The sequence below is a fragment of the Narcine bancroftii genome, chromosome 5 (assembly GCF_036971445.1).
Source record: "Narcine bancroftii isolate sNarBan1 chromosome 5, sNarBan1.hap1, whole genome shotgun sequence".
In the NCBI taxonomy this organism is placed as follows: domain Eukaryota; kingdom Metazoa; phylum Chordata; class Chondrichthyes; order Torpediniformes; family Narcinidae; genus Narcine; species Narcine bancroftii.
Genome location: NC_091473.1, coordinates 161,801,231 through 161,824,685, shown reverse-complemented (window position 1 = coordinate 161,824,685; position 23,455 = coordinate 161,801,231). Strand labels below are relative to the sequence as shown.

At 50.9% G+C, this 23,455-nt stretch overlaps 1 protein-coding gene across 13 annotated transcripts; it reads left to right on the top strand.

Moving 5' to 3' along the window:
- The first annotated feature begins 1,163 nt into the window (after positions 1 to 1,163).
- LOC138764113 (hyaluronidase-2-like) lies at positions 1,164 to 22,868 on the top strand. 13 transcript variants are annotated; one of them, XM_069939502.1, is made up of 9 exons: positions 1,164 to 1,703; positions 6,607 to 6,723; positions 8,088 to 8,288; positions 9,205 to 9,339; positions 12,966 to 13,051; positions 15,450 to 15,531; positions 16,035 to 17,025; positions 18,393 to 18,482; positions 18,822 to 22,868. In XM_069939502.1, the coding sequence occupies exons 7-9, from the start codon at positions 16,102 to 16,104 to the stop codon at positions 19,212 to 19,214; spliced, it is 1,407 nt and encodes a 468-aa protein (XP_069795603.1). In that variant the 5' UTR covers positions 1,164 to 1,703; positions 6,607 to 6,723; positions 8,088 to 8,288; positions 9,205 to 9,339; positions 12,966 to 13,051; positions 15,450 to 15,531; positions 16,035 to 16,101; the 3' UTR covers positions 19,215 to 22,868. The 13 variants fall into 13 exon arrangements, with proteins under 13 accessions (XP_069795603.1, XP_069795602.1, XP_069795605.1 ...); XM_069939501.1 differs by having other exon boundaries at positions 6,607 to 6,735; XM_069939504.1 differs by lacking the exon at positions 12,966 to 13,051 and having other exon boundaries at positions 6,607 to 6,735.
- Positions 22,869 to 23,455: the final 587 nt, after the last annotated feature.

Sequence of the window (23,455 nt, the reverse complement as noted above, 5' to 3'; positions counted from 1 at the left end):
AAAGTTGTAAAGGAGTTATGAAATATGGAAGAGGACAGCACATAGACAGGCCCTTCAGCCTAATTTATTGCAAGCATAAATTAAAACTCTGCTGCCTGCACCTGACACATATCTCTCCATCTCCTTCATATCCACAGTTATCCAGGAGCCTGTTAAACAGCACTATTATACCTGCTTCCACCACTACTCCTGGCAGCTGGTTCCAGGCACCCACCACTCTCTGACTTTCTGTGCAAAATTATTGCCCCACATAGTTAAACAAGAGAGCATGCAGATGTTGGGGTTGAATGAAATACATAAACATGCCGGAGAAACTCAACAGGTCATGCAGCGTCCACAGGAAGTAAAGGGTAACCCACATTTTGGGCCTGGGCTCATCGTCAAGGGTAAGATAAAACGGGCAGATGCCTGAGTAAAAAGGTGGGAGAGGGGGGAGGAGAGGAGGGTGGGAGGAGGAGGAGCACAGGCTAGCAGTTAAGAGGTAATAGGTAGATACAGATGGGAGGGTAGAAGAGAAAAACATTAGGCCTTTCAAACTGCCATGAAACATGGGGTTGATTGGGCAATTTGTATGGTTAGCGACCCAGGTACATGGCAATATGTCAGGGTCCAACTGGGTCAACCCGGTCAGAACCCAACCAGGTCCATCACCTACCTCAGACATGGTCAGGGAACCCAGCAAAATTTACCTGGGCATCCTGGTCCAGCTGTTTGAAAAGGGAAAATGGCTGACCCAATTACTCAGGTGACATCAGTGCTTGAGTGTGTGCATCACAGGGAAACCGCTAGCTGAGGTGCTGGCTACAGGTGGGAGAATGGTTACTGCCATAATTGGAGGGGGAGAGGTTGCTGCCTCGGTGGGTGGTGACTGACGGAGGTGGTGACTGATAGGGAGACAACTGACAGAGATGTGGTGACTGACGGGGGGTGGTGACTGACAGGGGATGGTGTTTGATGGGGTGGACACTAATGGAGGTGGTGACTGACGGGATGGTGACTGACAGTGGGGCAACTGACGGGTGTGGGAACTGACATGGGTGTGGCGACTGACAGGGGTATGGTGACTGATGGGAGGTGGTGACTGATGGGGGTGTTAGTGACTGACAGGGAGCTACTAACAGCGGTGAGGGGGGAATGAGACTGATGGCCGATACTTTCCTTGAGTGTGTGATGCGTGATTCATTGTGGGGAGAGGATCCCCCTTAAATCGCCAGGTTGGCGATTTATCAGGTAGGTCCATCTGCGATTTGAAAGATGCATCTGCACCAACAACCCAATAATTGCACCCGGGTCCCAGGAGGGCTACTCGGGTGTGTTACAGAGTTCTGTGTGGTGTATTGGCCTATGTGTTGTGTGGTTTTGTGTTGGAAAGTGACAGTTTGCCTTAGAGAGCCAAGGTGAAGGTGGACTGCTGAGACAGTGGGAGATGGACCAGGCATGTGCAGAAGATGATCTAGAAATTTCTGGACTTGGAAGACAAACCACCACTGGGTGTGGCTGTGAAGTGAAAGGAGGCCCAAGAAGAGTCATTGTCTGGGAGGCTGTTTAGAATGTTGTGCATTTTAAAAGGGATGAACATTCCAAAGGCAGCCAGAAGGATCCAGACCAAACCATTGTTCCTCTCTCGGCAGCAACACAAGAAGACAACTTCGAATCTCTCTCTCTCTCTCTCTCTCTCTCTCTCTCAAAGATCAAACAATGAAGTGAGTCTTGTGTGTTTTGTGTTTGTTTTGTGTCTAAGTTTTTCTGTGGGCTGGTTGGAAATATAACTGAGACATATGTTATATTTAGGCTGGGGAATTTATTAGTTTTACATTGTTATAGAAATGTATGTAGTAACCATTGGGCATTGTTATAAAAGGGGAGGATTTTGAATTAAAGTTTGAAGGTGAATTTTTGTTAATAAAGTAATTGTTCATCTTTACCCCTGTGTGATTTGCCTTTTTTGTAGGTTTGATCTTGTAACAGGTGCTGCCATTTGAAAGCACCTCTTCTTCTTTCTTCTTTGGCTTGGCTTCGCGGAAAAAGATTAATGGAGGGGTAATGTCCACGTCAGTTGCAGGCTCGTTTGTGGCTGACAAGTCCGATGCGGGACAAGCAGACACGGTTGCAGAGGTTGCAAGGGAAAATTGGTGGGTTGGGGTTGGGTGTTGGGTTTTTCTTCCTTTGTCTTTTGTCAGTGAGGTGGGCTCTGCGGTCTTCTTCAAAGGAGGTTGCTGCCCGCTGAACTGTGAGGCGCCAAGATGCACGGTTTGAGGCGATATCAGCCCACTGGTGGTGGTCAATGTGGCAGGCACCAAGAGATTTCTTTAGGCAGTCCTTGTACCTCTTCTTTGGTGCACCTCTGTCTCGGTGGCCAGTGGAGAGCTCGCCATATAACACGATCTTGGGAAGGCGATGGTCCTCCATTCTGGAGATGTGACCTACCCAGCGCAGTTGGATCTTCATCAGCGTGGATTCGATACTGTCGGCCTCTGCCATCTCGAGAACTTCGATGTTGGTGATGAAGTCGCTCCAATGAATGTTGAGGATGGAGTGGAGACAACGCTGGTGGAAGCGTTTTAAGAGCCGTAGTTGATGCTGGTAGAGGACCCATGATTCGGAGCCGAACAGGAGTGTGGGTATGACAACGGCTCTGTATACGCTAATCTTTGTGAGGTTTTTCAGTTGGTTGTTTTTCCAGACTCTTTTGTGTAGTCTTCCGAAGGCGCTATTTGTTGACTGTGATAGTCTGTTGACTATCTCGTTGTTGATCCTAGCATCCGATGAAATGGTTCAGCCGAGATAGGTAAACTGGTTGACCGTTTTGAGTTTTGTGTGCCCGATGGAGATGTGGGGGGGACTGGTAGTCATGGTGGGGAGCTGGCTGATGGAGGACCTCAGTTTTCTTCAGGCTGACTTCCAGGCCAAACATTTTGGCAGTTTCCGCAAAACAGGACATCAAGCGCTGAAGAGCTGGCTCTGAATGGGCAACTAAAGCGGCATTGTCTGCAAAGAGTAGTTCACAGACAAGTTGCACTTGTGTCTTGGTGTGAGCTTGCAGGCGCCTCAGATTGAAGAGACTGCCATCCGTGCGGTACCAGATGTAAACAGCATCTTCATTGTTGAGGTCTTTCATGGCTTGTTTCAGCATCATGCTGAAGATTGAAAAGAGGGTTGGTGCGAGAACACAGCCTTGCTTCACACCATTGTTAATGGAGAAGGATTCAGAGAGCTAATTGCTGTATCTGACCCAACTTTGTTGGTTTTCGTGCAGTTGGATAACCATGTGATGAAAGCACCTACTGAGAAGTTATAGGGGGAGAGGGCAGAGGACTAGGTAGGTATGTCTCAGATAGGAAAAGGGAAGGGGTGGGTAGATAGAGGAAAGGAGACAGAGGGATAGGGAAAGAGAATCCCAGCAACATGTTTGTCAATCTTCTCTGCACTCTTTCTATGACGGACGTGACCGGAGGGTTGATGTTTTTTTTAAAATTTTTTACTTTTCACACCATAAACCACATTAACCATGATACATACTTTTTCCTTTTCAAATATATACAGTGCCATTTTCTCCCCCCCCCCTCCTCCCATCCCACCCTCCCTACCTCCCCCCTCCCGTCCATTTAAAGTACAAAATCTAGGATACATTAAACCAGTCAAACAATGTTGTCATTCAATAAAAATAAACAAGAAATTCCACTGAGTCAATTCTTTTCATTTCCTTCTCCTTTCGTTAATTTAGGTAGTGAATGTCCCCGTTAGGTTTTCGCTATTGTGTTTCATGTAAGGCTCCCATATTTGTTCAAATATTTCAATATTATTTCTTAAACTATATGTTATTTTTTCCAATGGAATACATTTATTCATTTCTATATACCATTGTTGTATTTTCAAATTATCTTCCGATTTCCAGGTTGACATAATACATTTTTTTGCTACGGCTAGAGCTATCTTAACAAATCTTTTTTGTGCATCCTCCAAATCAATTCCAAATTCTTTGTTTTTTATGTTACTTAGGAGGAAGATCTCTGGATTCTTTGGTATATTGTTTTCTGTAATTTTATTTAATATTTGGTTTAGATCTTCCCAAAATTTTTCTACTTTCTCACATGTTCAGATTGCATGAATTGTTCCCATTTCTTTTTTACATCGAAAACATCTATCAGATACTGTTGGGTCCCATTTATTTAACTTTTGAGGTGTAATGTATAGCCTGTGTATCCAGTTATATTGTATCATACGTAACCTCGTATTTATTGTATTTCTCATCATTCCAGAGCATAACTTCTCCCATGTTTCCTTTTTTATCTTTATATTTAAATCTTGTTCCCATTTTTGTTTAGTTTTACCATTTGTTTCCTCATTCTCCTTTTCTTGCAGTTTAATATACATATTTGTTATAAATCTTTTGATTATCATTGTATCTGTAATCACATATTCGAAGTTACTTCCCTCTGGTAAACTCAGACTGCTTCCTAATTTGTCCTTCAAGTAGGATCTCAATTGGTAATATGCCAGCACTGTATCTTGAGTTATATTGTATTTATCTTTCATTTGTTCAAAGGATAATAATCTATTTCCTGAAAAACAATTTTCTATTCTTTTGATCCCTTTTTTCTCCCATTCTCTAAAGGAAAGGTTATCTATTGTAAAAGGGAGTAACTTGTTTTGCGTCAATATTAGTTTTGGTAATTGATAATTTGTTTTATTTCTTTCTACATGAATCTTCTTCCAAATATTGAGTAGATGATGTAATACTGGAGAACTTCCACGTTGTACCAATTTTTCATCCCATTTATATAATATATGTTCAGGTTTCTTTTCCCCTATTTTATCCAGATGGTTGATGTTGATGCCATCTGGTTCGAGACTACCGAGATGGAATACAAGATGTTGTTCCTCCAATTTATGTGTGGCCTCGACTTGGCAGCACCTGAGGCCACGGTCAGACTTGTTGGAGTAGGAATGGAGTGTGGAAGTGAAACGGTTGACCACTGTTGCGGCAGACAGAGTGGAGGTGCTCTACAAAGCCATCTCCCAGTCTGTGTCCAGACTCTCTGATGTAGAGGAGGCTACATCAGGAGCACCAGATGCAGTAGGTGATGCCTTCAGATTCACAAGGGAGGGCTGTGTTGAGGCCCCAAATCGTGGTGAGAGAGGAGGTGTGGACATGAGTGGAGCACTTGGTGTGGTTCCAGGGTTAAGTGCTGCAGACTAGGAAGGGGGCGAGTGAATAAGGAAGTAATAAGTAGAGCAATCCCTGTAGAATCCTTTTCTGAAATAGGACTCAATCTGCTCCATGACAGCCTCTGAATGCATTTCATCATGGCGGGCATCAATGTCACCAGCTGAGAATCGAGGCAGGTCACCCTGCTGTTCTTGGACATTAGAATAATCAAAGTTCTTTTGAAACATGGATACTGCAGCTCAATACAAGTCCTTCGGCCCTCGATGTTGTGCTGACCTACATATATTCCTACCAAAATAAAACCATCCGTGTTGCTAACCCCTCCCTGGGAAAAAGATGCTGGGTGTCCACCCTATCTGTGCCTCTCAGAATCTTGTAGACCTATATGAAGTCACCTCTCATCCTTTTTCACTCATAAGACATTTTCCAATCCAGCAGGTGAGGGCCTCTGACCATTGCAGTGAGATGTTGAAGATGGCCCCAGAAACTCCTGCCAATTGGTCTGTGTTGATTTTAATGAGGCAGCCATGTCCACTCTTTGGGGTGGACACTTTTTAAGGATTCAACATCCTAAAGGTTCTGTTCACCTCAGCCTCAAAAACTGAAGAGCACAGAGTCACCAAGGGGTGCGGGGATCATGAGGGTACATTATTGTTGTCCATATTGAAGGGACCATGGAAAGCATGGAGCCCCTCACAGTTACTGATACTGCCTTGTTTCACCGCATAGGATGTCAAGTCAAGTGAAGTCGTTTATCGTTATCTGAATGCAAAACACACAGACATGCAACTAAACATAACACATACATACAGACAAACAATACATATGCAGGACAAGTATTCGTGTATAGAAATAAATAAATGTTGCTTTGTGAAAATGAGAGTCTCGGATGGTTAGAGTGAACAGTTCATCAGTCATTCTGCATTCTTACTGCCCGTGAGAAGAAGCTGCTCCTCAGTCTAGTGGAGCTGCCTCAGATACTTTCCCAATGGGAGCAAATGAAAGATGCTGCATGCGGGGTGGAAGGGGTCCTCATGATTTTGCACACCCTTTTCAGATGGAGGTGATGGCATGAAAATCCTGCCACAGTGATCGGAGACTCCCTTTGTGCTTCTGGATGTCATACCTGTTCTTCCTGTATGTTACAGAGCCTCCAGTCCGAAATGGCACAGACCTGGTCTTTAGGCATTTGTGAATCTCTTGGTTTGTCCAAGGCTTCTTGCTAGGATACCCCAGAAAATCTGAATAGGAACACCCTTATCAGGATAGAGTCAATCACCACTGTGGCACGTTTGTTCAGATTTGCTGCTGAGTCCCTGAGTGTTGCCCAGTTCACTGACTCCAGACAGTCTTGAAACCGCTCTTCTTCCTCCCCCTAATTATCTCTGCACAATCTTCACTGCTGTTTCTGAATTACAAATTTTATTTACGTTCAGGAAGAAGCACAGTCAGAAGTTCCGACTTTACAAAGTGTAGAATAAAATGTTTAGGATCCTCACGATGTAGTCTTCGATCCCCTGGTGTCGCAGTGGGCAAGAGTCTTCGATCCCCTGGTGAGGCTGTGGGTAAGCATGTTCAATCCCCGGAGTAACGGTGTTGAGAGTTTTCCATCCCCTGGTGTATACACAAAATAACTTCCTGATGAAGGGCCCAGGCCCAAAACGTTGACAACCTTTTACCTCCATGTATGTGACCTGCTGAGTTTCTCCAGCTCAATGTTTTTCTGCATTGAATTCAGTCCCAGCATCTCTTGTTCACTTTGTGTTCCATGTAACTGGGACCAGCTTTATTCCCAACAGTTTCTGAACATACACCCAAGCAAGCCCGGAAAGAGGAATGTGTGGGGGTTTCACCTGGTCCCACCACCTTCCTGCCCCAGACCAGATCCTCTTCTCCACCCACCAAAAGCCTGTGGTGACATCACTCACTTCCCCTTCACAGAGCAGGCAATGGCTCTCATTCCCTTCCTATTGGTTCAGCCCACACGAGATATTGGAAACTGGACAGACTCGTGGAATGTTAAGGTTCTGGAGAAAAACTTTTGGCTCTGGGCTGGCGGTGGCAGCGAAAAAGACCCACCCCTCAGCCATGTGTAGAGAGAAAGGACTCATGACCAGCAGATTCCCCCACCCCCTCCCCTCCCTTCCCCTTCACCCCCACCCTTCCCCTCCCTCCCCCTCCCCCTCCAACCCAACCCCTCCCCTCCACCTCCCTTGCCTTGAGACACAAGTTGAATATCTTATTGAGTGCTGAGGGAGCACTGCACTGTGGGGGGTGGGGGGGGGGGTAAGGAGAGGGTGATGCACTGTGGAAGGGGCAGTGAGATACTCTGTAAAAGATCATCTCCAATCCCATGATGACCCACCAACCCAACTTCCAATCTCACCCCAATCTCAATCCAACTACCAATCTTACCCCCAACCCAACCTGAAATCTCAACACACCCCAATCCAACCTCTAACCCTACCCCCAATCTCACACCCTCATCCTCACCCCCAGCCATCCTCAAACTCACCACAACCTCACCCCAACCTCACCCTCAACCTCACCCCATCCTCACCCTAATCTAACCCATTCTGAACCCAACCACCAACTTCACCCCAACACAACTCCACACCCCATGTTCACCCCTAACCCCACGATCACCCCCAAACCCAGCCTCACTCCCCATCAACACCTGCACGTGGCCCCTGCCGCACTGACGCGGATGTGGGAATTGTGCACAACCTCAGCTGACGAGTGGGAGAGGAAGGTGAGGAGGAGCAGGAGGGGCCCTTGTGGACTGGGACAGCGTTGATGCGCAGTTCATATGGGCTGCGGGGGCAGCGCGGGTGATGGGGTTGGACCAGATCGGCGTCCCGTGGGGTGTGGGCGGTCGACCCGGGAAGAACTGGCATGAAGAAGGTTTCTTGGGCAGGGCCAGGGTGACCGAAGGAATATTCTGCCCGGCCTTTCACTTGGGGCTCTGAGAGATCGGCCACTGTGCAAAGAAGAGACGTCAGGGCAGGCAAGTGTCGACGGGCTGTGGCAGATTAACATCTGGTGACAGCAGGAAGCGGTTGCTTTGCGAGCTTGTGTCCGATCAGCGAGGTGGCCGACGACAGTGCAACAGCTGCAGGTAGGAGCGGCGCCTATTTTTTTTTGTGGCTGACACAGGGCTGTAGGGAGAGAGTGAGGTTAGTTTGGGGACTGATACAGGGCTGTAGGGAGAGAGTGGGATTAGTTTGGGGACTGAAACAGGGCAGTGGGATCAGTGTGGACACTGATACAGGGATGTGGAGAGGGAATGGGATTAGTTTGGGGACTGATACAGGGCTGTGGGGAGGGAGTGGGGCCATTGTGGGGGCTGATACCGGGCTGTGGGAGGAGTGGGACTGTGGGGTCAGTGTGGGGGCTGATACCTCAGTCTGATGAGTGGGAGAGGAAGGTGAGGAGGAGCAGGAGGGGCCCTTGGGTCTGATACAGGGCTGTGGGAAGGGAGTGGGGCTATGGGTCAGTGTGGGGCTGATACAGGGCTGTGGGGAGGGAGTGGGATCAGTGTGGGGGCTGATACAGGGCTGTGGAGAGGGAGTAGGGTCGGTGTGGGGTCTGATTCAGGGCTGTGGGGAGGGAGGGAGTGGGGCTAGTGTGGAGGATGATACAGGGCTGTGGGCCGGGAGTGGGGCTCTGGAGTCAGTTTGGGGACTGATACAGGGCTGTGGGGAGGGAGTGAGGTCAGTGTGGGGGTGATACAGGGCTGTGGGGAGGGTGTGGGGTCTGATTCAGGACTGTGGGGAGGGAGGGAGTGGGGCTAGTGTGGAGGATGATACAGGGCTGTGGGCAGGGAGTGGGGCTCTGGAGTCAGTTTGGGGACTGATACAGGGCTGTGGGGAGGGAGTGAGGTCAGTGTGGGGGTGATACAGGGCTGTGGGGAGGGAGTGGGGCTAGTGTGGAGGATGATACAGGGCTGTGGGCAGGGAGTGGGGCTGCTGTGTACGTCGGGGTCTCGGGTTTAGGTTCTCTGTTCAGACAGTGAGTGAAACAATCAATTGCAGGCGCGGTGACTGCAGCAGGAATTCAGCAGCGTCCATCCGAGAAGATATTGTAACACCAGGTTCCGGGCCTGAACCTGAGGGAGCTGCTGTGTGGTTGTGGGGAGCGAGTGCTGGTACCGGGCTCACAGAGGGCAGGTGCGTTGGACACGGGTTGACGTGTGGGCGGAGGCGCGCAGCTGATGTGGAGGCGAGTCCTGTGGGGGAGTGCGGGGCGTGGCCGGCGCGTGGGGCGTGATCTGCGTAGGAACCACCTCGTCTTCCGCCCCTCCTTCCCCCCACCCCCCCGACCGGCGCATCGAATGGTGACCGCGGCGCCTCCCGGACTCTGCGAGTGTGAGTGGAACTGTAGCCGGGCGATTTGCAATCGCAGGCCGGGCCCGCTGCAGGAACAACTGGTAGGTGGCGAGAAATGGAGGTCCGGGCTGCGGCCTATTGTCCGCTGAAAGACTGCAACCCCGCGACCACGTGTCTTGCTGTGCCGGGATGGCGGAAGGCCACTCGGTCCCTCGGGTTTCGGCAGGCAGGTGGCACTGGGTGGCGGTTTGGTATGAGACCGGCTGTCCGAGGAGCGTGTGAGCCTGACCCGGGGAGAGAGGGGACCCGGAATGTGGGTGGAGTCTGCTTCTTGGGGAGTCTGCGTCTCCTGGGGCGGGGGCTGCCGCCGTGCGTTGGGGGTGTCCTGGGGCAGGGGCTGCTCCCTGCGTTGGGGGTGTCCTGGGGCAGGGGCTGCTCCCTGCTTTGGGGGTATCCTGGGTCAGGGGCTGCCGCCGTGCGTTGGGGGTGTCCTGGGGCAGGGGCTGCCGCCGTGCGTTGGGGGTGTCCTGGGGCAGGGGCTGCTCCCTGCGTTGGGGGTGTCCTGGGGCAGGGGCTGCTCCCTGCTTTGGGGGTATCCTGGGTCAGGGGCTGCCGCCGTGCGTTGGGGGTGTCCTGGGTCAGGGGCTGCCGCCGTGCGTTGGGGGTGTCCTGGGGCAGGGGCTGCCGCCGTGCGTTGGGGGTGTCCTAGGTCAGGGGCTGCCGCCTGCGTTGGGGGTGTCCTGGGGCAGGGGCTGCTCCCTGCTTTGGGGGTATCCTGGGGCAGGGGCTGCCGCCGTGCGTTGGGGGTGTCCTGGGGCAGGGGCTGCTCCCTGCTTTGGGGGTATCCTGGGGCAGGGGCTGCCGCCGTGCGTTGGGGGTGCCCTGGGTCAGGGGCTGCCGCCGTGCGTTGGGGGTGTCCTGGGGCAGGGGCTGCCGCCGTGCGTTGGGGGTGTCCTGGGTCAGGGGCTGCCGCCGTGCGTTGGGGGTGTCCTAGGTCAGGGGCTGCCGCCTGCGTTGGGGGTGTCCTGGGGCAGGGGTTGCCGCCGTGCGTTGGGGGTGTCCTGGGTCAGGGGCTGCCGCCGTGCGTTGGGGGTGTCCTGGGGCAGGGGCTGCCGCCGTGCGTTGGGGGTGTCCTAGGTCAGGGGCTGCCGCCTGCGTTGGGGGTGTCCTGGGGCAGGGGCTGCTCCCTGCTTTGGGGGTATCCTGGGGCAGGGGCTGCCGCCGTGCGTTGGGGGTGTCCTGGGGCAGGGGCTGCTCCCTGCTTTGGGGGTATCCTGGGGCAGGGGCTGCCGCCGTGCGTTGGGGGTGCCCTGGGTCAGGGGCTGCCGCCGTGCGTTGGGGGTGTCCTGGGGCAGGGGCTGCCGCCGTGCGTTGGGGGTGTCCTGGGTCAGGGGCTGCCGCCGTGCGTTGGGGGTGTCCTAGGTCAGGGGCTGCCGCCTGCGTTGGGGGTGTCCTGGGGCAGGGGCTGCCGCCGTGCGTTGGGGGTGTCCTGGGGCAGGGGCTGCCGCCGTGCGTTGGGGGTGTCCTGGGGCAGGGGCTGCCGCCGTGCGTTGGGGGTGTCCTGGGTCAGGGGCTGCCGCCGTGCGTTAGGGGTGTCCTAGGTCAGGGGCTGCCGCCTGCGTTGGGGGTGTCCTGGGGCAGGGGGCCCCTGCGTTCGGAGTGTCCTCAGTGCTAGATTTAGTCCATCTGAAATTATCAGAACAACCCCTCGTATTCTATCTGGGTATCCTCCAAATGGATGGCATTAATATCAAACTCTGTTTCCATTGAACTGCTCTACCCCATCTTTGGCCTCTATCCCTTTTTCTCACATTCTCCTCTTTCCCCTTTATCTCCTTTCACAGAGCCAAAATTAATTATGGTCTTTTGACATATCCAATTAATATCTTTTGTTGGTCTGGACTCCTCCCCCCTCCCTTTCTTCCCCCTTTCTCTCCCAGTCTTTATTGAGCTGTCTTCCTGCCTTTTGCTTATACTCAGGCCTGAAACATTAATAATATATCTTTATCTCCTGTGGACACTGCAAAACTGGATGAGTTCCTCCTGTATTTACTGCGTGTTTTTAATATCTCAAACATTCATGCAGAGCACAATATACAGACTGTAGGATTATAATGATAAAGGATCATTGCACCATGCAAAGGCAGCACTAAAACACCTGCTTTCAGGATCCTCATATCTATGGGAAGAATCTGTCTTTCAGCCTTCACTCTCCTCAACAGGAGGAGGGAGAGGAGATTGTGTCTGGATCCTTCAGCATGTTGGCTGTCTTTTCTAGAAAGCGACAGTTGTAGATGGAACCCATTTAGGGCACTGGTGGTCTGTAGAATACCCAAGTGGAATATGAGAGATTGTTCCTCCAGTTTATGTTGGCAGCAACTGGTTGTTCCGGATGACTGTTCAGCCATTCTCAACCTTTCGTGACTTTGGCTCCCCTGAGAACTCTGCTCAAAGTTTATGGGCCCCCTTCTCTGTGAAGCAGTCAAGTTTTGATTTCTTCCATCCTTCTATCGACTACATAAAAAACAAATAAAAGTTATTTGAGGTGAAAACAAGGCTTTCGCTTCAACATGCTATATCCCAGGGGGTGCCATGGGGCTCCCATTGAGAATGCTTTGTGAAATGATCACTGTTCATGGTCTCACTGATGGAGAGGAGGTCACATTGGAAGCACCAAATGCAGCAGGTGAGGCTGTTTTGATCTGTGGGTGGTGATGTGGGAGGAAGTGTTGCACCAACTATGATTGCAGAGGAAGAAGGTAGGGGAGTGTGGGCAAGGGAGTTGAGTAGTGACTGGTTCCTGTGGAGAGCAGAAAGGGAGTGGGGAGGGGAAGATGTGGTGGGATCAAGTTGCTGCTGGAACAAATGACATAGAAGGATGTACTGGATGTGGATGCAGTCAGGAGCAAGGAAACTCTATGTCTATGGTCTGGGCAGAGGTGGGTGAGAGCAGAGGTGCAGCAAATTGTGAAAGTGAGAGCTCCATCAACCACATCCCCAAAATAGGGGCATATGGGATATCCTGAAACATTAATATTCCTCTGCCCCCACTGATGCTGCATGGCTTGATCTGTCCAGCTCCTGTTTCAGGCTCCAGTCTCTTGTCTCCCTGGTCGAGAATATTTGCTTTAATGGAAGGAGGTTTTAAGGAGGCAGAGTTCGGAACTCTCCAGGTTACATCTCATGACCTAACCCTTCATAGAACCTAACAGCACAGGCCCTTCGGCCCACGATGTTGTGTCGACTGACAGAAATCTACTCAACAAACTAAACCTTCCCTACCTCACACCCATAACCCTCTATTTTTCTTGTATGCACGTGCCTATCCATGAGTCTTTTAAATGTCCCTTTTGTACCAACCTCCACCATCCCAGGCAATGCATTCCAGGCACCCACTACTCTCATTGTTTAAAAAAAAAATTACACCTAATGTCTCCCCTAAACTTTCTTCCCTTTACCTTGTATAGATGTTCTCTGGTGTTTGGAGATGGAGGAATTTAGAGAAAGGAATAGAATCCTTGCAGGAGACAGGGTGGGAAGAATTGTCATCAAGGTAACTTTTGGAGTTGGTGGGTTTGTTGAAGAATTTCACCATGAACATCGTTTTAATACACCTCCATCCCCCATGCAGAAGGTATTAAGGCTCTCTGCTTCCTCAGTAATAGACCCAACTACTCCCCCTCCACCATCACCCTCCTCCACCTGGCAGAACTTGTTCTCACCCTCAATAATTTCTCCTTTGACTCATCCCATTTTCTCCATATCAAAGGAGTAGCCATGGGTAAGTGCATGGGTCCCAGCTATGCCTGTCTTTTTGATGGTTGTATTGCACAATCCATGCTACAAGCCAACGCAGGCAAGGCTCTTCAATTCTTCCTCTGCTACTTTGATGACTACTTTGGTACTGCCTCATGCATCTGTGATGAACTCGTCAACTTTATCCACTTTGCTGCCAACATTCACCCTGACCTCAAATTCACTTGGTCCATCTTTGGCAACACTCCGCTTTCTCAATCTATCTATCTCGGGAGACAAACTATCTACTGACATCGTCTATTAACCTACTCACTCTTACAGTTACCTCAACTGCATCTCTTCACACTCTGTCTTCTTTAAGGATTCTATTCCTTTCACTCAAATCCTCTGGCTCTGCTGCATCTGTTAAAAAGAATAGGATTCCCCTTGTCCTCCGCTACTAGCCCACCAGTCTCTGCATCCAACAATTTCTGCCACCTACAACTTGATATCAACAGATACTCCCCTTTCTGCCTTTGTAGGGACTGCTTCCTCTGCGACTCCCCTATATCTTCTCACCAATTGCCCCATTGGTACCTACACCAAAGACCACAACACTTGTCCTCCATCACCACCATTCGGGGTTCCAAACAGTCCTTTCAAATGAAGCAACACTTCATTTGTGAATCTGTTGGGGTCATTTACTGCATCTGGTGCTCATGATGTGGTTTCCTCCACAACCAAGAGAGTGGATGCAGATTGGGGGATAATTTTGTTGAGCACCTTCACTTTGTCCTCTGCAACAGCAAGGAAGTCCTAGTGGCCAACTATTTGAATATCACACCCCATTTCCACACCGACATGTCTTTCCATGGCCTCATGCACTACCAGACTATGGCCAGCAGCAAATTAGAGGAAGAGAACCTTGAATTCTCCAACCAGACAGCATCGATATCGACTTTTCCAATTTCCTTATCCCTGTCTCCATTCTTCCAGTTCCCTACCCCCTTCCCTTCTACCCTTCTCATCCTTCTGCCCTCTCCCATCACTTCTCAGCTCCTTGCTCTTCTACCCTCCCAAATGTATCCACCTATTACCTCTTACATGTTTGTCTGTGCTCTCCCCCTTCCTTCCCTCCTCTCCTCTCCCTTTAACTTTGCAATCAGATGTCCACCTGTTTTATCTATCCACATTCCTGACAGCTCAGACTCGAAACGGTTATCTTTACTTCCTATGGATGTTGCATGACCCGCTGAGTTTCTCAAGCACATTTGTTTAACCACATCCACTGTTTTCCCCTTATCTCTTCCACCAGCCACTTCCTCAAGGACTCCAGTCTGATTTTTCATGCTGACTGCTTAATCCAATTCTCCTTTGCAAGCTGTTGTGATAGTTTATCCTTTGTTATAGATTCTGGCATTTCCTTGCCAGTGACATCAGGCTAATGGGTTCGCAGCTTCCTGCCTACTTCTGGGGGTTACACCTCTCTCCAGATCCACAGGAAGGATCCGGAATCAGGAGGACCTTGGAATATGAATTCCAAGCTGTACAAATTGTAAGCCTGGGATTCATCAGCTTTAAGTTATTCTAGTACTTTTTTATTTCAGATTATGTTTGCTTCATTTCCTCTTTCTCAATCAGCCTTTGACTCTCAGGAATTTGTGGCAGGGTCCTATTAAGATTGCCATAAAATAGCAGTTAAGTTATTTTAGTACTCTTTTATTTCAGATTATGTTTGCTTCAGTTCCTCATTCTAAATCAGCCTTTGACTCTCTGGAATTTGTGGCAGGGTCCTATTAAGATTGACATAATAGCAGCATTATTTCTGGGCCATTTCCATATTGCTCTTTGCCAATTCTCCCTTCTGTGCCCTGCTCCCTCACTTATAAAAGCTCTTTTGACATTCTTGTAATATCTTAGCAGTCAGGCTCTTCACCAATTTCTTGGCGATCCTTTGCCAAGTTCTAAAATCCTCCCAACCCTCTGGCCACCGCATTTTCTGGCAACTTTATAAATGTTATCCTTTAATATCCTGTAGGCAACTTTTTTTTAAACACCCTGGTATCCAGCACTTATGGAGATTGATAGATGCCATATAAGTGCATTTTCTGGTTGCTTAAGATTGCATATTGTATAATTGGCACACTAATGGTGAGGCAATTGTAAATTTCCGTATTTTTTTTAACCTGTTTATTTTCTACTATTCTTTTTGCCAGATACTTGAGGCTGCCGGTTGCTTGAATTCCAGATACCAGGGGTTTTACTGTAATTTGTCAACCACAGAATCATCACTGTCAAGTTAGCATCTGTACTTTAAAATAACATTTTGTCTGAAAATTGTAGTCGTGCTTAAGCTCCCTATGTTCCTTGCCCACACTCCTGCCTCTTAATGTGCTCCCTTGGACAGCTACAGCCAACTCTCCCCTCACTGTAAATGTACTGCAGTGTACTGAGGAAGTCTCCTCTGCATTTTCCTCCCATCCCCAGAGAAGTAGGCTCAGCCCCAAGACCCAGAGCTCTCTTTCCCTCTCCGCCTGTCACCCATCTACCTTCCTCCTGCCTCTTGGGTCAGATAGCATCCCTATAAACTCCTGCCTATCACCCCCTCAGCCTCTCAAATGATCTAGAGTACATCCAACTCCTGCTCCAATTCCCTAACATGGTCTGTAAGGAGTGGGAGTTGGATGTCAGGTGAGGAGGGCCATGTGGAGGGGTCAGGGTGGGTGAGGATGTGCAGAATGACTGTAGCTCAGTCTGCCCTCGAGCTGTTCTGTAACCACTATGATGCCTCTGTGTTGCAGGGCCTGGCCTGGATGAGAACTGGAGGACGCGGTAGGTCTGAGCCAGTGGGAAAGTACCAGAGTCAGCATGGGCCAGAGAGCAGGCTCTTTCGACAGGACAGTGGCCTATGTGCTGGCGCTCCTGGCCACCACGGCCAGGCTCCAGGAACTGAAGCAAACGACGGATTTTGGCAAGAAATCTTTTGTGATTGTGTGGAATGCTCCAACCCACGATTGCTTACGCTACTCTGTCTCGCTCAACCTGAAAATGTTTGACATTGTTTCCTCGCCCAATGAAGGCTTCTACGACCAGCAGCTAACCATCTTTTACAAGGAGCGTTTGGGGAAATACCCCTACTTTCGTGGACAGACCCCCATCCATGGGGGTGTGCCGCAGAACAGCAGCCTGCTCCTGCACCTGGACGGGGTAAAGAGGGATATCACACGCTACATGCGATCATGGGACAGCAAAGGCCTGGCAGTGATCGACTGGGAGGAGTGGAGGCCGCTTTGGATCCGGAACTGGAAGAGCAAACAGATTTATCGCAACAGCTCACTGCTGCTAGTGTCGGAGCGACATCCGGACTGGTCGCAGGCTGACATCAGCAGGCAGGCCCAGTTTGAGTTTGAGCAATCCGCGCAGAGGTTCATGGTGAGGACATTGCAGGAAGCCAGGAACATTCGTCCACACAGCCTCTGGGGGTTCTACCTCTTCCCCGACTGTTATAACCATGACTACAAGAACAATGCAGTGAATTACACAGGCCGCTGCCCTGACGTGGAGGTTTCCCGCAATGACCTGCTGACTTGGCTCTGGAGGAACAGTACAGCCATTTACCCCTCCATCTACCTGGATCGTTCGCTCCGCTCCTCACCCAGAGGCAGCAAGTTCGTCCGCTCCCGCGTGAAAGAAGCTCTCCGCGTCTCCCAGCTCCACAGTGTCGACTACTCTCTGCCCGTTTTTGTGTACTCACGACCCACCTACAGCTATACCGTTGAGCTGCTGACAGAGGTAAGAGGCTGCCTGCCAGCCAACAGCTCCATCTGTCTGTGATGGCTCCCGAGGTTCCCTCCTCTCCCACTCCCCTTCCCATCCCCCTCCTCCCCCAACTCCCTCCTCTATTAACCTTCTCATCCCTCTCCTTCCCCCACTCCATTCTCTACTCACCTTCCCATCCATCTCCTTCCCCCACTCCTTCTTCTACTCACCTTCCCATCCTTCTCTCTCTCCCCCACTCCCCTTCCCGTTCCTCACACTCCCCCACTCCCCTTCCCGTTCCTCACACTCCCCCACTCCCCTTCCCGTTCCTCACACTCCCCCACTCCCCTTCCCGTTCCTCACACTCCCCCACTCCCCTTCCCGTTCCTCAAACTCCCCCACTCCCCGTCCCGTTCCTCACACTCCCCCACTCCCCTTCCCGTTCCTCACACTCCCCCACTCCCCTTCCCGTTCCTCACACTCCCCCACTCCCCTTCCCGTTCCTCACACTCCCCCACTCCCCTTCCCGTTCCTCACACTCCCCCACTCCCCTTCCCGTTCCTCACACTCCCCCACTCCCCTTCCCGTTCCTCACACTCCCCCACTCCCCTTCCCGTTCCTCACACTCCCCCACTCCCCTTCCCGTTCCTCACACTCCCCCACTCCCCTTCCCGTTCCTCACACTCCCCCACTCCCCTTCCCGTTCCTCACACTCCCCCACTCCCCTTCCCGTTCCTCACACTCCCCCACTCCCCTTCCCGTTCCTCACACTCCCCCACTCCCCTTCCCGTTCCTCACACTCCCCCACTCCCCTTCCCGTTCCTCACACTCCCCCACTCCCCTTCCCGTTCCTCACACTCCCCACTCCCCTTCCCGTTCCTCACCCCCCCCACGCCCCGTCCCCCCACGCCCCGTCCCCCCACGCCCCGTCCCCCCGGGCCCCGTCCCCCCACGCCCCGTCCCCCCGGGCCCCGTCCCCCCGGGCCCCGTCCCCCCGGGCCCCGTCCCCCCGGGCCCCGTCCCCCCGGGCCCCGTCCCCCCGGGCCCCGTCCCCCCGGGCCCCGTCCCCCCGGGCCCCGTCCCCCCGGGCCCCGTCCCCCCGGGCCCCGTCCCCCCGGGCCCCGTCCCCCCGGGCCCCGTCCCCCCGGGCCCCGTCCCCCCGGGCCCCGTCCCCCCGGGCCCCGTCCCCCCGGGCCCCGTCCCCCCGGGCCCCGTCCCCCCGGGCCCCGTCCCCCCGGGCCCCGTCCCCCCGGGCCCCGTCCCCCCGGGCCCCGTCCCCCCGGGCCCCGTCCCCCCGGGCCCCGTCCCCCCGGGCCCCGTCCCCCCGGGCCCCGACCCCCACATGGGTTTTGCGTGGGTGGGATCTGTTGCTTCATATCCTAATTTTTGTCTCTGAGCAGCATGACCTGGTGACCACCATCGGCGAATCAGCAGCACTGGGGGCAGCCGGGGTAATCTTCTGGGGTGATACCGACTACAGTAACAGTGCGGTAAGTGTTATGCCCCCAGAAGTATCCTCATCTAACCCCTCTCCACCTCCCCTCACCATTCTTCCCCTTCTCCACCCCACCCCCTTTGTAGGTTGAGATCATTAGGGTTTAATGTCTGGGTGAGGTCAGATGTCGATGGGGGTAGAGGTCAGAGGTCATTTGGGTGTAGGGTCAAAGATTGGGGTCGAGGTAGGGTCAGTTGGGTATTGGGTCAGAGTTTGGGGTTTGGAGTTAGGCTAAGGTTGGTTGGGTTTGAAGCCAGGATGGGGTCGGAAGTTGGTTGTGGTCAGCCCAGGCCATGCACTGCCGTTCCTTGGATCTGATCTTTCCTGTCTACAGGAACATTGCAGGATGATGAAGAGTTACCTCAGGGGGGCCTTTGGCCGTTACCTGTTGAATGTCACCACGGCGGCCAAGTACTGCAGCACGTTCCTGTGTGGGGGCCATGGGCGGTGTGAGCGGCGAGACAGTGAAGCTGACACCTACCTGCACCTCAGCCCGGACAGCTTCCAGATCAAGGAAAGGGCAGACGAAGCTGAGGTCCAGGGCACAGACCTCCATGTGATTGGGACCTTCACTCCGCGGGACGAGAGCCGTTTCCAGGAGCACTTCCGATGCCGGTGTTTCCGGGGATGGTTTGGCCGGCAGTGTAATCTGGGCAAGAATGTTGGCCCTGGCACCTTGCCCTCCACCCTCACCCTGCTGTTATCTTTGCTCTCACTGGCGATGTAGCCAGTCACCAGAAAGCCAGGCCCTCTCCTCACCCCCAGGGCATTTCCTCAAAACCTTTCTCCAGTCTGTCGCACAGGAAATATTTATATTCCATTTATACCTCCAAAGTTTATATCCCAGGTGTTGCAGCAGCTGTGTGGTTGGTGAGCAATGGGAATGGATCGCAGTGCTGCCCTACATTTTCACTGCCGCTCCACACCCCTCGGCAGGAATGTGATCAATGACAATCATTCCACATGGGTGGATTCCAGAATCCTAGTGCCATGACACTTGGACATGCAAGCTGGTGTATCAGTGTTCATGAAAGACTTTGCTGAAGACACTAACTTGGAGAGGCAAAGGAGGACAGACCCACTTATTGACCACCTCTACAACATGCCAGATCTCTCAATCTGACTGTCGGGACTGTGTTTGTAATGTGTGTGTGTGTATAAAGCAGTGATTTCTGCAGAGAAAGTTTAAATGTGTAAAACACGAGAGTACAGACCAGAAGAAGGTGGTCTGACCAGGAATGGAGCAACTTGGGTTAATCCTGTCCCCCAGTTCCCTTCCTGGAGTCCACTGTTCTCCAAACAATCATCCCACCACCGGTTGGGCAATAAATCATCTCCTTGCAGGGAGGTTTGCTCTTGCGACGTGGGAAAGGTGAAACAACTGACGTGAGGGGTGGGACCTGGAAAAGGTGGGAGACTGGCTCGTGTAGAAAAAAGAACAGGCAGAGACAGGCAGAGAGGCCTTCACTGCATTTACTTTAATGCAAGGAATCTCACAGCTCCGACGGATGAGCTGAGAGTGGTGATCGGAAGATCACGATATAGTGCAGTCATGAAAACATGGTGGAGATCAAGCCAGGTCTGGGACTTCTTATCCAGGGTGTTGAAGGGGAAGGGGTGTGCACTGCTGACCAGGGAGAAGATTGGGCAGTGAAGCTTTATGTCTAGAGCTTGGGAATAAGAAAAGGGATGACTACTTTGGGGATGTACTTTTTACTTCCTAAGAGTCAGTATCAATTAAAGAGTGAAAATGGGCTCAATTTTAACATCCAGGAAAAATTTGGTCAGGTACATGAATGGGAAGGGTATGGAGGGCTATGGACTGGATGCAGGTCAGAGGAGCTAGGAGAATCATAGTTTGGCAAAGACTAGAAGGGCCAAAGAGCATGTCCTCTGGTTCTATCAAAGAAGATGTGAAACCCCTGTAATAAGTTTTGCTATATACTTAAGTACAATGAACGGATGGACCAAAATTCTTACACGCACGTACGTAAGGTACACCAACTATAAAAAGCATCCATTAAATAACCACCATGTGCCAAATTAGAGAAAGACATAATACATAACCAAGGATAGATGGATAAATAGTCTCAGTTGCAATTAGTGCAAAAAGAAAGTGTGATGTTTCATTCATGCAGACAGATCTGTTGTGTTCCCAGGGTTAGGGATAGGATAGTACAGGGAAGTTCAAGATCCCACTAGCTGTTGGATTGAAAAACAGTTCTTGAATCTGGAGGTGCTGGTCTTCAGGCTTCTGTACCTTCTGCCTAAGTGGAGCAGTGGAAGAATGTTTTGGTAAGTATCAGGGTTATGGTGAGAAAGGGCAACGTTGGTCCTGGAGTTAAGGGGAGACTGATTTCACCTGAATAAAACAGGACCTGGGAAAGTCGATTGGGAGGTCTGCAAGAGGGAGGGACATCTGATAAATGGGAGGTGGTAAGTAAGAGTCGGCATGTCCTTGGGAAGTAGAGCAATGCTGCCATGTGTCGTGAAGCTTTATTTACAAAGGAGATTGTTCAGAAATAAGAAGGAAACATGCGTCAGTGATGGGCAGTTTTGTGAATCCTTGAGATGTTCAGGGCATGTGGTGGAGAGGAAAGAAATTAGGAGTGAAAAATAGGACAGCAAATGACTTTGCCAAGTGAGGTGATGGAGAATCTCCAGCAACGAGGGAGCTAGAGAAAAGGTAGGTGCCCTCAGAATCTGTGGGTATGGGATTTGAGCAGGACTCTCAATGAATATGGGTAGCATAGTTAATGTAATGGTTTGAACCACACTGTTATAGCACCAGCAACCCAAATTCAAAAGTCGCTGTCTGTGCAGTGTTTGTAAATTCTCTGTGTCTGTGTTGGCTTCCTCTGGGTGCTCCGGTTTCTTCCCACCTTTCAAAACATACGGGGGTTGTAGGTCAATTGGGTATAAATGGGCAGCACGGACATGTGGACCAAAAGGGTCTAAATTTAAAAACAAATAGTTGTCAGTGCTCCCCAGGGAGGTGAATGTGGGGAATGCCCAATTTATGGAAAGTTCACTGAACTTGGGTTGTTTCACTGTAGTTTTGGAGACCTGATAGAGGATCTACAGTCACGAGAGGCAAAGAGAACACAATCTTTTACCCAGGATAAAAAATGTCACATATTAGAGGAAGTGTATACAAGAGGAGGGGGAGAGAATTAAAGGGGACATATAGATCACCTTCACGCAGGTGGGTGTGTGGAACGAGCTGCCAGAGGAAGTGGTAGAGGTGAGAATGATTGTAATGTTTAAAATACATTTGGACAGGAGCGTGAAGAGGAAAAGGTGAGAGGGAGATGGAATGAACACGAATAAATGAGATGAGTGTAGATGTTATTATGGCCAGAGTGGAGGTGTTGGATGATAAAATCAGATTATAAACCACACAGGCAGCTGGCAAGCAGCCCTGCAGAACCTCCCCACTGAATCACACCCACTGCAGAATCCACCCATCCACAGCAAAACCAAACCACACATTGCTCACAAGCCCCTCTTCACATCCTCCCACCACTTGAGCCGATTTTCTCCACTCCTCACTCTCTCCCACCCATCCTGGCACCCCCCCTTCCCTCCCTCCCACCCACCAGTATCCTAGCCCTCCCCCCTCACTCTCACCCACATCATGGCCCCCCTCACTCCCTTCCACCTGTCCCAGCTCCCCCTCACTCCCTTCCACCTGTCCCAGCTCCCCCTCACTCCCTTCCACCTGTCCCAGCTCCCCCTCACTCCCTTCCACCTGTCCTGGCTCCCCCTCACTCCTCCCCTCCCCCCCCCATCCTGGCTTCCCTCCCACTTATCCCGACTCCCTCCCACCTGTCCCAGCACCCCACCTCACTCCCACCTACCAGTCCTGGCCCCCCCCCAGTCACTCCCATCCACCTGTCTGGGCCCACCCCCCTCCCACTTCCATGCAAATTGTGAACATTAGGTGTCTTGATGTTTGCAGGCAACATTAATTCTGGCATCGCACTATTCAAACCCACTGTTGCCTCTGGAAAGTTTTAAAACATATTTCTTATGGGCCACCGCATATTTAAGTAAAAGCCTTTTCACCACATGTAACAAATAATTTTTTGTAATTGGAATAAGTATGAGAAAAAACTCAAAATTTGCTCGCAGGAAATGGGGCCCATAAACATTCAGCAGAGTTTTGGCGTGGTGGGGGGGACATATCCAAACAAAAAGGTTGAGGATGGGCTGTTTATAGGATGAGATCCGTGTGCTGCTGGTGGATTTAATTTGTCTCCCTTAGAGAAGCAGGCCATTCAATCACCCAACCTGACGTGAGAAGGGGATAACTGAGCTGCACTGGCAGAGTCTCTATACTAGATTCTGAGGCTGACGTTACAATAAATTATTTCTTTTATACTGTTGTGATCTTTTTGTTTAATTAAAAAAAAAGACATACAGCACCGTAACAGGCCAATTCAGCCCCACGAGTCCGTGCCACATAATTTACACCCTCAAAACTTCTTTTTAAAAAAAGTTTCAAAACTCTCAAACTTCCTTCAGGATCCAGATTCAAATGAAACATTTGAAGCTAATATATTTGTTGATGTAAAGAAAGCAAACTTTTGTGCGGTTTCCCTGGGGGAATTGGGTTTCCTTTCCTGCCACATCCCTGTGCGGGTCAGTGGGTTAATTCGTGAGTGTGAATCTGGGTTAATCATCATCACCGGAGACAACTTATTGCAATTGAAGATACTGAATGCAATTGTCACCCATTTTTTTCCAAGCTATTTTCAAACCTGCCCATTCAAAATATTCATTAGTGGTTTAATAGAGGTGTATATTATGAGAGGCATAGATGGAGTGGACACCTTTTCCCCAGGCCAATACCAGAGGACATCTGTTTAAAGTGAATGGAGGAAAGTTCAGGAGAGACGTCAGAGGTAAGTTTTATTTTACAGAGCATTGGGGGCCTGGAATGCATTGCTGGGGGTGGTGGTGGAG

Bases quoted from the DNA above. Each gene is read 5' to 3' on its own strand.
- LOC138764113 (XM_069939502.1), top strand. From the start codon at position 16,102: ATGGGCCAGAGAGCAGGCTCTTTCGACAGGACAGTGGCCTATGTGCTG. The intron at 17,026-18,392 runs GTAAGAGGCTGC...GTCTCTGAGCAG, and splicing joins CCGTTGAGCTGCTGACAGAG to CATGACCTGGTGACCACCAT. The intron at 18,483-18,821 runs GTAAGTGTTATG...TCCTGTCTACAG, and splicing joins CCGACTACAGTAACAGTGCG to GAACATTGCAGGATGATGAA.